Below are 13,749 nucleotides of genomic sequence, written 5' to 3'. Positions count from 1 at the left end.
ATCCCAGGACCCTGGGATCATGACCTGAGCCGAAGGCAGACACTTAATGACTGAGCCACCCAGGCGCCCCAGAAATGCTAAAGTATTATAACCTCCAATATAATTTTTGCTTTTTGGAGCATTAATAATACTTAAGCAGATTGGTTTTGTTTTCACTTGCACTAATAACATTTCCTCAAATAGTCCTCATAAATTTGGGGGAAAGTGGGAACAGGCAATTAACGACTAATTCATTCTTTTGATACGTAGGCATCCCCCTGGAAGATGGTAAGAGAGGGAGGAGATAGGGAAGGGCTAAGATTTCAGTTAACATGTACAGATTGGAAAATGGCCTTTTTAAAAATTGAAGTATCTTATTTGCTTTTAATATTTAGGTTGCTCATAAACCAGAATGCCTAGAGATAAGTATTATGATAACTTTGAGGAACTGAACTGAGGTTTTATTTTCACCAGAATGATAGCAATAAGGTTAAACATATTTTCTAGACAACAAGATTATTTGTATTACTACTCTTTCAACTGATTAGTGTTTAAGCAGACTTCGTGTATGAGAATTTGTATGTCCGGGGGTGGGGGGGGCGGGTAGTGAAAAGTAAAGTACCATATTAATAATGTCCTTTGGACAAAAATGGAAGATAACTGCACGGTTTGGTGACCGTGGCCTCAATAGCTTCCTATATTTTACTGTGTATTGAGTTCACATAGAGTACTTTTTAAGTGCCCTGACACACTTCCCAGTACTTCACAAATATTCACTTATCCGGGGTTAGCTTATTAACAGTTAATCACTTATTCTAGTTGGAGACTATAGGAGAAAGTAGGGTCTTTTTGTCTTCGTGCATATGTTTTTCTCTTTGTTGTTGTTATTGTTTGTTTTGTTTGTATGGACCTGGGAACTTGAGTCTCGGGGCTGGCCACAAATCCCTGTCCCGTGGTAGTTCTGCTTTTTAATGCTCAAAATGTGTGGAAGAGTCCGTCTTGAGATGGTAAGGATCATATACTAAACAGTTTCTGTGTTATGTTAATAGTAAACCTTACATTTCTAGGAAAATGAAGCATTTGATGAATAAATAAAAATTAGACCTATCCCATCCCTCTTCTTTAATCATTAAGCATATTTTCAATTTATATGCTAAAATAAGTTATTAGAAATTATTTTAAATCCTACAATGTCTCTGTCCCTGCTCATTTCAGCATGCTTGAGGATGACCTTCAGCTCAGTGACAGTGAGGACAGTGACAACGAACAAGTAAGTTTCGTACACCCCATCATACCAGGAATCCTTTTAAATCTAGTATTTCTGAGCTGCATATCCTAACCTGTTGTTTGTTCTTTTCCTGGTCCTCCTTCCCCTTATTGTGAATACCTAGAGCCCAGAGAAGCCTCCTCCTGTATCTGCACCTCCAAGGTATCGTGTGCGTGTGTGAGCAAAATGTTTGCGTTTTTCTACCAAATGGGGAACATACAGCCTTATTTAGTGCTTTCATAGCTTCTTCATGGGGAAGGACATAAAGGATCACAGTTAGAAGAAAGTACCTGTTTAATTGTTTGGAAGCTTAAATCAGCCTTGGAGAACTTGTTAACTCTATAAAAGAGAAAGTCCCTGTAGCCACCTAAATCATCAGTTTGGATGTTTAAAATTTCTGAGAGTTCATGGGGTGCCTGGGGGGCTCAGTTGAGCATCTGCCTTCGGCTCAGGTCATGATTTCGGGGTCCAGGGATCGAGCCCCAAGTTGGGCTCCCTGTTCAGCAGGGAGTCTGCTTCTCCCTCTGCCCCTCCCCTCCCTTGTGCTCATTCTTTCTCACTCACTCAAGTAAATAAATAAAATCTTTAAAAATAAATAAAATTTTGGGGGCGCCTGGGTGGCTCTGTCAGTTAGTGTCTGCCTTTGGCTCAGGTCATGATCTTAGGGTCCTGGGACAGAGCCCCACATCAGGCTCACTGCTCAGCAGGGAGTCTGCTTCTCCTCTCCCTCTGCTACTCCCCCTGCTTGTGCTTTCTCTTTCTGTCTCTCTGTCAAATAAATAAATAAAATCTTTAATTAAATAATTTTTTGAGAGTTTAAAAATAAGCTTAAGGGGCGCCTGGGTGGCTCAGTTGGTTAAGCGACTGCCTTCAGCTCAGGTCATGATCCTGGAGTCCCAGGATTGAGTCCCGCATCGGGCTCCCTGCTCGGCAGGGAGTCTGCTTCTCCCTCTGACCCTCCCCCCTCTCCTGCTCTCTCTCTCTCATTCTCTCTCTCAAGTAAATAAATAAAATCTTAAAAAAAAAAAAAAAAAGCTTAAATCACTTTCATCAGTATTATATAACCAATATTTTAAAAGTTAGGCTCAAAAGCCCAATGTTTTTATGAAAGTTTTTATGGGAAATTTATTTGCTGTTTTCAAAAATTGTAAAGCTGAATCATTTCTGTAAATTGTTTTCCATAGTTCCTGTTTTCTGAGTCATGAATTTCTAATTGTTTAGCTGCTTTATTTCATTTTGTAAGTAAATAAATAGATTTTAAATAGATTTTTAGTAATCTCTGTACCCAACATGGGACTTGAACCCACAACCTGAGATCAGGAGTTGCATGCTTTGCTGATGGAGCGCAGCTAGGCGCCCCTCAGCTGCTTTTAAAAATGAGCTAGAGTGCATTTTAGTGTGATGAAAAATGGCACTCTTTTCACTTTGCAAACTGCTGCCGTATTTCAGAAAATTAGATGCTTTAATTTTTGGAAGTGGGAGTTGTCTCTAAACTGCCTTTATAATATTTTCCTCTGGTACTGAATTTAATGATTTAATACACCAATACCTGCCTTCCATGGACAAAGAGTTAAACTGTGCGGTAGTGGTTGTACTCCTTGACATGTGGTCATCCATTGAGACAAGCGCAGCAAGAAACTCTTCCTGCCCAACAGGTGATGTTATAGTTCATGTGGAGGAAGATCATATATTCATAAGCTCTACTCATTTATTTATATTCTGTTCTGTTCAGTAATTTCTGGTGGCTTGTAATGTCCCATAAATTATGATGAAATAGCCTAACTTAAAAGTGGAGGAAAAGAAAAAAGGAAAAGTGGGCATAAATTAGAAGCAGCAATAACATTGAAAGTGCATCTCATTCATCACTGACTTAAGCTACCAATGTGAAAGTGATCACAAATTTGATGTAGCATTTTTATTTATTTATTTATTTTTTTTTTTAAGATTTTTTTTTTTTTTTAATTCATGAGAGACAGAGTGAGAGAGAAAGGCAGAGGGAGAAGCAGGCTCCCAAGGAGCAGGGAGCCCGATGCGGGACTCGATCCCAGGACCCCGAGATCATGACCTGAGCCGAAGGCAGACGCTTAACCATCTGAGCCACCCAGGCGCCCTGATGTAGCATTTTTATATGAGGAAATTACATCATAGCATAGTGTGTGTTTTAAAATTACTTCAACTAGTGACTTTTTATCTAATATTTTTTTGTTCTGCTTATTTTAATAAACAGTATTATTTAATAAGTTATTTAGTATCTTAGGTAGATGTGGATGCTTTCAAAAGATTATAGTTATTGATATACTGCTCTGGCTGATTCCATCTGGGGCAGGCTTTTAACACAGGTTGTGAAATTCTGTATGTGTGCAGAAGTACGTCTCACTGACCTAGAGTTGTTGCCCTATTCTTTTTTTTTTTTTTAAGATTTTATTTATTCATTTGAGAGAGAGAGAGACAGAGCACAAGCAGGGGGAGAGGCAAAGGGAGAGGGAGAAGCAGGCTCTGCACTGAGCAGGGAGCCGGACATGGGGCTTGATCGCAGGACCTGGGCATCATGACCTGAGCCAAAGGCAGACACTTAACCATCTGAGCCACCCAGGCGCCCTGATTGCCCTATTCTTAAAACTTGGAGTAGTTAGTCTCTACTTTGGCTGGTATTTGGGGGTGATCCTAAGCTCTCATAAGGAAAGGCCTCTTTTATAATTCTGCCCAAGACTGTGACTGGATTACCTTTGAGGTCACTTTCTAGAGGAACACCATTTATATTCAATATATTATATTTAGTAATTCTCTGGCTACCATTTGGTTAGTTTTCATACAGAGAATAGAGGGCAATTTTAATGTATTGGCTTTCCTTTTATAAATTAACTTCTTTGGGCTAATGTATATCCATTTAAAGTAAACTTAAAGGGTCAGAAAGTAAATATTTTAGGCTTTGTGGGCCATCTAGCCTGTCTCGAAACTCTTCAACTCTACTTCCATAGTATAAAAGCAGACATAGATAATACATAAAATAATGGGTGTGGACATGTTCCAATAAAACTTTATTTAGAAAAATAGGCAGCCTGTCCATGCTGTGGTTTACCAAATTCCGGTAGAAAGCCCCACCGTTGAACGTAAATTTTGTATAGCTCACAATGTTCTTCAGGAGCAAAATTCCATAGGCTTCTCTTCTATGTAGTTATTTGGTGTGCTATTTTAAGGATTTTTCACTGGTTTTTGAGCCCCTCTGGGCCTTTCTCTCAACTGGATGGTATGGTAATTTAGTAATATTAGGTAATATTGAGGCCCTTTCTTTTGAGTAGCAGAACAATGGCCAATGGGGGAAATGAGTGGAGAGGGACAACGTCCACCTTGTGAGGTGTCTTCAGATTCTCTCTTGGGGTTACTTCACAGTGCTCCGCAGTCGCTTCCGGAAGCAGCGGCCTCAGCACATTCCAGCAGTGCCGAGTCAGAGAGCACCAGTGACTCAGACAGCTCCTCGGACTCGGAGAGCGAGAGCAGCTCAAGTGACAGCGAAGAGAATGAACCCCTAGAAACTCCAGCTCCTGAGGTACCGTGTCCCCTCCAGGAGGCAGAGAGGCGAGCTAAGATGGCAGCGCTCTGTCTTTTGGGGCTAGAGTCGGCTGTGGGCCAGCGCTGACCCTGGCCCGAGTGGTTCTGTCCCGTGGGGCAGCTCTTTTCCTGCCCCCGGGCTATGTAGAGCCAGCCATTTCTGTTTACTTCTTACCATACATTCAGCCCTAGAGGTTTCGGTGAGCGGTCTTCTCTCTCCTGTTTAAAATGATAAGTTCTTCTCTGTTGCCGGTGGTGTTGTTTGGAAGAGCAACTCACTAAGAATGTTTGCACACCATTTTCTTTTCCCTTCTGTTGAAAAAGAAAACTCGTTTTTTAGTAGGCTCCTGTTTTAATCTTAGTGAAAATTCTTTCTGAAATTTCAGGAATGCATGAATTAAGGAAATCAAAAGGAGACAGCCCAATTTAGCAAAGGGCAGGAATGTGAACTAGAAATAAGTCATCAGAGGTTCTATTTTTGAATCACTAAAAGCCATGCATTAAATTGATGGCGAAGTGGTTTTGCCAGGGTTGTGTTTCTTGCTCCCTTTGTTACATGTAAAACAGGGATAATTGTGTTTGCCTGTCACCCACCCTTGGGACATCGATGTTGTAAAATAAACCGATGAGATGGCAAATCGCAAGCACTAAGTTTATCTGGAGGATTTATGCTATTTTTTTACCGGATCGTTGAGCACAAGAAGTTTAATGACAACAATCAGGGCTGCCAGATGCCCTCAAAACTTGGAGTAGCAATGTAAAAATTAGGCTGGGGAAGACTACTTGGTGAAAAGGGAAGAAAGACATTCTTGGTGAATTAGACCAGCTTATATAGTGAAGATTACTCTGCATGTTTTAGATGGGAATCCTGGGAAATGAGCCTTTCTGATTAAGAAAGCGTTGAAGTTCCCAGTATTTGTCTCTGCCATTTAGCAACCAAGGCAGTTCCACTAGAGCATTAACCGAACGCATCTGGAGGACGTGCAGTGAGCCTTAACAGCCATGGCCGAGGGCAAGGGAGGCTGGAAAAATAACCGAGTGTCATTTTTTTGTTAGATATGAATTTATGTCTGGCACAGAGTAAGTGCTCAATAAATATTTTCTGGAGTGAATACACATGAATCAGCATTAACTGCACTTAAAATGCCTTTCAGATTTTGGAAACTGCTCTGTGTATTTCTGGGGGCTGTTTCCTTGTGTGATACTAATTACTGTTGAAATCATTTTTCTGTGCCTCAGGAAAAAAGATATTGAATATGCTCTGCAGGCAAATTGTGTGATTGTTCCCTGTTTATAAGATCTTTGCTTTATGTCTCACCTTATTCAATTAGAGAAATCTGCATGCTTGTTCGGTTACTAAGATAAGAGAATCGGATTAAATAATAAAATTCCCTTCAAATAAAATGGAAATGGTACAGATTTGGCTGAATAATTGAAACTTGGAAGAAAAATTTAATCTGGTGTTTGTATTAATGAAACCATTAGATCTTATTGCCCAGAAGGTTACTGGAGTAGATGTAGAGGCTCTTAGTTGAAAAAGAAATGTTCCCATTCTACTTTATTTTTTTTAAAGCACCTTACCAAATAGGCTCATATTTGTACCTTTGTGTTGATGAGCAAATCTATCTAGACTTGGGCATAGTTTGTATGTCATGTCCTGACACTTGACTTCACCAGAAATATTTTGTCTGGGTCTAGATTTTACACCTTTAATTTTTCCCACTGTATTTAACTACCTTCTCTCCCTCGATACCTGCCTTATTGTAAATCTCCTGTGTGAGAGTAACATGAATTCCACAATAAGCCACAGTTACTAGTTTTAACCTTTTTAAAATCTATTTTTAGATTTTTTAGAGAATTTTGCTTTTTATGGCTCCATTTTAAGGTCATTTGACAAAGTAGGCCAGTGATCCTAAGAGATCTGAAATGTCCTATGCCTGTCAATGGGTGGGTGGCGAACTTGGGGGAAAGGCTCTTTCAGTGTCTGCTTTATGGTGTGAATCAAAATGTAAATCTCAGCTTTTCAAAATATGTAGGACAAGTCATCTTTTTCCTGCTTCAGTTCAGAAAAAATGCTTCTATTCTCAGTTATCCAAGGATCTCCTTACTTTTCTAATCTATTCATTGTCCTTTTTTTTCCCCCCCTGTAGTAAACTACCTTTGTTGGTTTGCCTCTTAGACACTTGGTACTTTTTCATGAATTATTTGAGTTAGCTCTCTGCCAACCCTGTGAGGTTGGGAGCTGTCTTTTCACCTGTAAAAAGGTAGTAACACCAAGATTCCGGCCCTTGGCCATCTAACTCTGAAGCCTTTTTTCCCTATGACACTATGCCTCTCTCTCACACTTCTCTCCTCTTCCTTTTCCTTTCATTTTAGGACTCCTACTCATAATGACGATGATTTTACTTTAAAAAAAAAAGGCATATTTGTGCATAGCTCAGAACTTTTTATTCAATATCACAATTCACCTTAAAATACACGAACTTCTGACAATGTGAGGAGTTATACGTAAAGGGACGTGCAGTCAAACATTTCTGAAAACACCTAATGAAGACCAGTCTGGTATTTTTTCATGCCCAGTGTGCAGTGTTTGGGTTGCACCAGCCCTGGGAGGCTGGCGATGGGGCGCAAGGAAAGGCAGGGCAAGAAAGCAGAGTCCAAACCTTGATCCTACCTAGCACTTAGACTTAAAATTCATTGTGAAATCAATTTGAGTCAATCCCTTATGTTAAAGTTTTCCCCATCCCAACACCCAAATATCTGACCTTAGAAGAATTCTATACATTTTCTGTCTTTATAGCAGGTCTATAGAAAGGACTGGCCCTACCCTTTCTTCTTGCCTGGGCACATAAACTCAATTTTACCCTGCAATTGGGCCATATGCCTCCCTTCTGAACATTTTTAGGACCACAGTGGAAGAAAATGTGTTTTATTTCTGTAATCAGGACATTCCTTTAGTAGGACATTCCTACTAAATATCTTATACTGCCCTGTTTTGGGGTGGGGGGAGAGCAGATGTTATTTATACCAGGAATGACTTTCCTTTTTGGTTCATGAATAAATACTCTTCTATAGAGCATGTCAGTGATTCAAATGGGGCTATAAACTTAGCCCTGTTGAGAGGTCCATACCCGTCCCAAAGAAGAGTTTGAAGGGTTTGGTTCCTAAGGTGAGTGGCAAGTGATATATCCTAATGCCTGGTCCCCAGTGAGCCACCTGGATTACCACACCCTAAAGTGTTTGCAGGAAATATCGTTTGACAAGTAGGTATTGGGTGCTGATCTTTTCTCCACCCTTAACTGTCCTCCTGTCTTGTTCGAATATGGAATTCAGTTTGAGATTTCCTGTGGCAAAATAAATGCCTGGCACATTAGAGTAGTTTCCTTCTTCCCTCCGCCCTGCTCTGACATTCAAATGAAAGCCTAGATGTAGAGTTGATATTGAAGGAGATCTATTTTATTAAGCAGCAATAAAAGGGTAGGCAGAAAAAACAGTTCTGCAGCCCTCTTCGTGGCCGAAGTTTGGTCCTACCTGGTTCCTTAAAGTTCCTCTTCTGCTGTAATACACCAAGCCCAAACTACCTACCTGATCATTTTATTACCTAACTTTTTCCTGGCTCCGAACTCTTACATTATATCCACATGTCTTGATGTGTTGTTGTGTTTTTAAAGAGTTGAATTATTTGGAACGTTCCACTCGGGAAAATTGTTAGCAATCTTTCCCTGTAAAATACCATCCGCCTACTGGAGCAATCTCCTTATCCATCATCTAACCAGTTAAATCCCATGTGGACTATCTTTCAGTTAACTTCCTCGTGCACTGTGTTTGTGATTTAGTCATTCATACAAACCACCCATCAGAATGAATGGATCTTAAAAACATGTAGCATGTCGGTGATGTAATGCCCTTTCAAAAGGTGTGATCATTGCTTACTCTGTTACACACAGATGTTTCCATATGGCATAAGATGTATAGGTACAGTAATATGCCTAAGTAAATATCTCATGTACACCACTATATGCAAGACATAATAGTGGAACTTGGAGATACAAATGTCATTGGGTCTTCCGTTAATAATCTACTTGGAGAGACATGTTGGGATACATAGTTAGCAACAAAGATTTAAACAACAGTTAAGATAGCAGAAGTCAGGAACTTCTGTTTGTTCGTCAGATCAGATGTACATATAAACAGTCTAATCTCACTGCTTTTAATTGTGTGCTCTGGAGTCTCCCTATGTTTCTTAGAAAAATAGATGCTATTTCAGATAAGATTGTCTGTAACAAGAGACTTAATGTTTGATTTTTAAAGAATTCAAGTGGGACTAAATTTAGGGACCAATTTAATTGGTTAATAATGTGACGTCACTTGTTCTTTTACCAAGGTGCAAAATTTGAAAATCAGGCTGTAATCCATGATAATACTGCAAACCTTGTCATGTATAAATGTTTAATGTTTTTAAGTAAATAAAAGAGATGAAGTCAAGTCTTGAGGAAAGTTATTTTCAATTGAAAAGTATGTCAAAAAACAGGATAAAGCCTATAGGTAATCACTAAGAATTAGTTTATTCATTAGCCTTCTGAAAATCCTTTTGATAAAAGGATTCTGTTATTTCTTCATTTCTCCCTTCATTTTCGGATAGTTTGCGAGCCAAAATGTGTCAGTTCTGTCTAAATTACACTGTAATTACCATTAGGACAAAATACTTAATATTACAAAGATTTTTTTCTCAGCAGTGGTCAGTGGTCAGTGGTTGGTATCTCATGGTCTATCAGTAGTCAGTATCTGCTACAGCAAAAATTCCTGTAGCACAAACAGATTGGAAGATTGTGTTAAGAGTTAATTATTAAGAGACTCTGACCTGTAATTAGAGAAGGATAAAAAGGACTCGAATTCTTAGGTTTTGGAATGATTGCATCTCCCTGGGAGAGTCCTATACAATTGGTTGACTAACACAGAAGAACTTATCATCCTTGGTCAGTTCACATTTTTCTCTTGTCCTTTGTTTTTAGCCTGAGCCTCCTACAACAAACAAATGGCAGCTGGACAACTGGCTGACCAAAGTCAACCAGCCGGCAGCACCCCCGGAGGCGCAGGGGAGCGCAGAGCCCCTGCCTCGGCACCCCGACAGTAAGGGCAAGGGTGGGGGCGACAGCGGCGGCCCCACCCCTGGTCACGAGCGCTCAGAATCCAAAGATCCTCCCCTCAAAAGCTCCAGCAAAGCCCCTCGGGGCTCCTCTGAAGGCCCCCACGCCGGCAAGAGAAGCTGTCAGAAGTCCCCCGCGCAACAGGAACCCCCGCCGAGGCAGACCGTCGGAACCAAACAGCCCAAGAAGCCCGTCAAGGCCTCGGCCCAGGCGGACTCGCGGGCCGGCCTGCAGGTGGACTCGCGGGCCGGCCTGCAGGTGGAAAGTGAGCCAGGACCCCCTCCGTACGGCTCCAAAGACCAGCCTTCCAAAGACAAGCCCAAGGTGAAGACGAAAGGGAGGCCCCGTGCCGGAGACAGCAGAGAGCCCAAGCCCGGGGCGCCTAGCCCCAGCGAGCGGAAGAAGCACAGGAGCGCGCCGCTGGCCCCCTCAAAGGCGCTCTCGGGCCCGGAGCCCACGAAGGACAATGCGGGGGCCAGGAGCCCCGAGCACTTTGCCCTGGTTCCCCTGACCCAGAGCCAGGGCCCACCCCACGGCGGCGGCGGCGGCGGCGGCGGCAGGACTAGTGGCTGCCGGCGCGCTGTGGTCGTCCAGGAGGACCGCAGGAAGGACAAGCTCCCGGGGCCCGCGAGAGACCCCAAGCTGCTGTCCCCGCTCAGGGACACTCCTCCCCCTCCAATCTTGATGGTGAAGATAACCCTGGACCTTCTTTCCCGGATACCCCAGCTTCCTGGCAAGGGGGGCCGTCCGAGGAAACCCGAGGACAAGCAGCCCCCCGCAGGGAAGAAGCCCGATTCCGAGAAGAGGGGCTCTGACAATTCAAGCAAGTTGGCCAAAAAAAGAAAGGTGAGTGAAGGGGGCCTGGCCTCCCTCTGCAGTGTGGATTGTACGTGCTGTTGGACTGGGGCTGGCTGTGACCCCTGGATTGTCTTAGAAGAGGCAGGAAATCTTTGCTCTGATGTGATGTAGCCTTTGCTCCTATACCGGAGTGACCCTGTCATTGTGGACCAGCATGCTTCCCACTCTGCCCCCGGGCATTGGCATATGCTAGATCCTGCAGCAGTCCTCCTAGTTGGAGAAAAGGTGAGGCAGATGTGGAAAAGGATATCTTGTTATAGGATAATGTAGCATTTCGGGGTATGCTTTTATTTTTTCTGATAACATTGGTATTTACCACTCTACCCGTTACTAAGTTTTGCCCTAGAAATTAATATCTTACATGAACTAAAATTTTTTTTTTTTTAAAGATTTTGTTTATTTATTTGAGAGAGAAAGAATGAGACAGAGCATGAGAGGGGCGAGGGTCAGAGGGAGAAGCAGACTCCGATGCAGGACTCGATCCCAGGACTCCAGGATCATGACCTGAGCCGAAGGCAGTCGCTTAACCAACTGAGCCACCCAGGCGCCCTGAACTGAAATGTTAATAAGTATTCTGAATTACTGAAAGAACTGCTATATGCTAAATTTTACTACTGTGGTAGGATCCTTTTTAATACCGATACTACATCTATATTTTAACTCATGGCTGCCTGACACCTCATTAATTTGAAACTACCAGATTTAGAATTTGTGACCTCTATTAAAGACTTTTATTAGTAAGCAGAACATTATAAAAAAAGTTATAGAGCTGTTAAACTCATGGTTAGGATTCCTTGTTGAGTAATACTGGACTGATAATGGTATATTGTGCGGTATTGAAAATCTGTCATTTTAGTTATCACGATTTTTAGAAATTTCATTTAAGGAACGAACATAGTGGGAAAAGAACAACATTCATGGGGCACCTGGGTGGCTCAGTTGGTTAAGCGTCTGCCTTTGGCTCAGGTCATGATCCCAGGGTCCTGGGATTGAGTTCCAAATCGGGCTTCTTGCTCAGCAGGGAGTCTGCTTCTCCCTCTCCCACTCCCCCTGCATGTGCTCTCTCTCTCTCTGCCAAATAAATAAATAAAATCTTTTTAAAAACCCAAACAAACACACATTTATACACTACTTAAGATCCTGAGTTAACTTGGACATACTACTGTTTTGGACAGTCTCCTTCCTTCCTAGATTCTGAATCACTGAGCTCCTGATATACTTTTTGCTGATGCTTCATGGTAAAAGATAAGTGAATTTTTCCCCCAGTGGCATTCCAGCCTAATCTGTTCAAGATTCAGAGTGAAAGGCACAAGAAGGACCAAGTCTTTCCTGCTGACAAGGGATAAAAATTTTTAACACTCTTATAAGCACACAAAAAACTTCTTCCTCAGTCGTGGAAGTTGAGCTAAGAATAACAAAGGACAAAAAGATCATGAAGCCTGTTGTCCTTTCTGTGATTTGACCAATTACTCTACCAGGTTAAAAATATAACATGACTTTATCAAATAGCAAAGGGCGACTGTTTTCTTCAGAAGCTTGTTGAATGAGACGTGAGGGTGTGTTTTACCACCATAACCGCAGCCGGCAGCTCAGGCTGGGTGGGATCCAGTCCTCACTGGTGGTGCTGTTTCAGCTAGAAGAGGGCATATTCCCATGTCAGATAACTTTTAAGACTGTGTGTGTGTTAAAAGCGTAAAACTTTATGGATGAAATTGTGATGGGCCCGGCTAAGAAAAGTTTCCTGCATCTCATATCCCCAAGAAAGGTTCAAAAAATACACTCCTTGGGGGCACCTCTGACTGTTGGTTTCAGCTTAGGTCTTGAACTCATGGGTGTTGAGATCAAGCCCTTCATCAGACTCCATGCTCAGCGGGGAGTCGGCTTGAAGATTCTCTACCTCTGCGCCTCCCCCCATTTGCTCTCTCTTGCTCTCTCTGTCTCTCTAAAATAAACAAATCTTAAAAAAAAATTGCACTCCTTTACCTCTCCTTCCTCCTGCGAAATCTTTTTATCACTTATCCCCCAGCTGTCATGATCTTGTCTAGTCTCTAGTGAACCTTCTGCATTAGCTGGAGTGGGGAGAAGTATTCACTTCTAAAATACTTACTAACCAGGTGGGAATGTTAGAAATTGGAGGCTCCCCAGACAGTTCTCATCCCAGTCCATACCCCAGTGCAAATCCAGAAGCAATTGACTATAACTCTGGAATGGGAAACTCCGCTCTCCCTGTTGAGTATGTGAGCCGTGCACTCTAAAAAGCCCTTCCCAGCCCTTGGCCTTGCTCCACTAGGGCAGCTCATTTAGCTCTCTGTCTAGAGGTTGGAGAAATAATGACCTCCTCAGCTGAGTCAGATACATGCTTTCTTGAATGCTTTGGCAGGCAGCAGAGAGATCTGCCCCTGGGAACAGTTTGCCTCTCTGCTGTGATACCGACAGGATCAGGGTCTGAACCAGTGGTTCCAGACCTGGCTACACGTGATGGTCACCCTAGGAGCCTTTATGGCCGATGGCAGGGTTTGCACCCTCTTCCTTCCCCCTCTCCATTGATGTTTTCTAAATCCTGATGTCTAGCGGAGCTGGGAACCGCTGGAACAGAGCCATACCACAGGGCTGAGATTGTACAAAGCTAGTTCTTTGGATCGAGATGTTCCTCCAGTGTGCTCGGTTTTGACATCATGGATCTAGGCAACAAGGAATTCCTTGCCTAAAGTATGTCACTAGTTAGAAGCTGTCAGATAAGTCAATTTAAAAATAATCCAACTGTATACTTATTTCATGATCAGCGAATCCTGGTCTTTTGGTTTTATTCCTGCTGGGTTCCAGGTACTATGAATATTGATCATATGAACCTGAGCTCCTTCCCAGTGTGGGCGGGCTCCCCCCTTTCCTGTCGGGACCCTGACTCCCACTGTTCGGCCTTTCCCACAGAGCAGTTGCTTTCCCCCAGCG

At 42.5% G+C, this 13,749-nt stretch overlaps 1 protein-coding gene across 1 annotated transcript in view; it reads left to right on the top strand.

Annotated features, from left to right (window-relative positions):
- AFF1 (AF4/FMR2 family member 1) overlaps positions 1-13,749 on the top strand; it is a 94,897-nt gene that overhangs the window by 58,240 nt on the left and 22,908 nt on the right. Inside the window, exons 8-11 of the mRNA XM_021702294.2 lie at positions 1,195-1,249; positions 1,371-1,408; positions 4,637-4,793; positions 9,808-10,788. Of these exons, the coding sequence (XP_021557969.1) occupies positions 1,195-1,249; positions 1,371-1,408; positions 4,637-4,793; positions 9,808-10,788 (1,231 nt within the window). The remainder of the gene's footprint in view (positions 1-1,194; positions 1,250-1,370; positions 1,409-4,636; positions 4,794-9,807; positions 10,789-13,749) is intronic.

This window comes from Neomonachus schauinslandi, chromosome 2 (assembly GCF_002201575.2).
Source record: "Neomonachus schauinslandi chromosome 2, ASM220157v2, whole genome shotgun sequence".
Lineage (NCBI taxonomy): Eukaryota > Metazoa > Chordata > Mammalia > Carnivora > Phocidae > Neomonachus > Neomonachus schauinslandi.
Note: the sequence above shows the minus strand (reverse complement) of the source record. Positions and strands in the feature narration are given on the sequence as shown.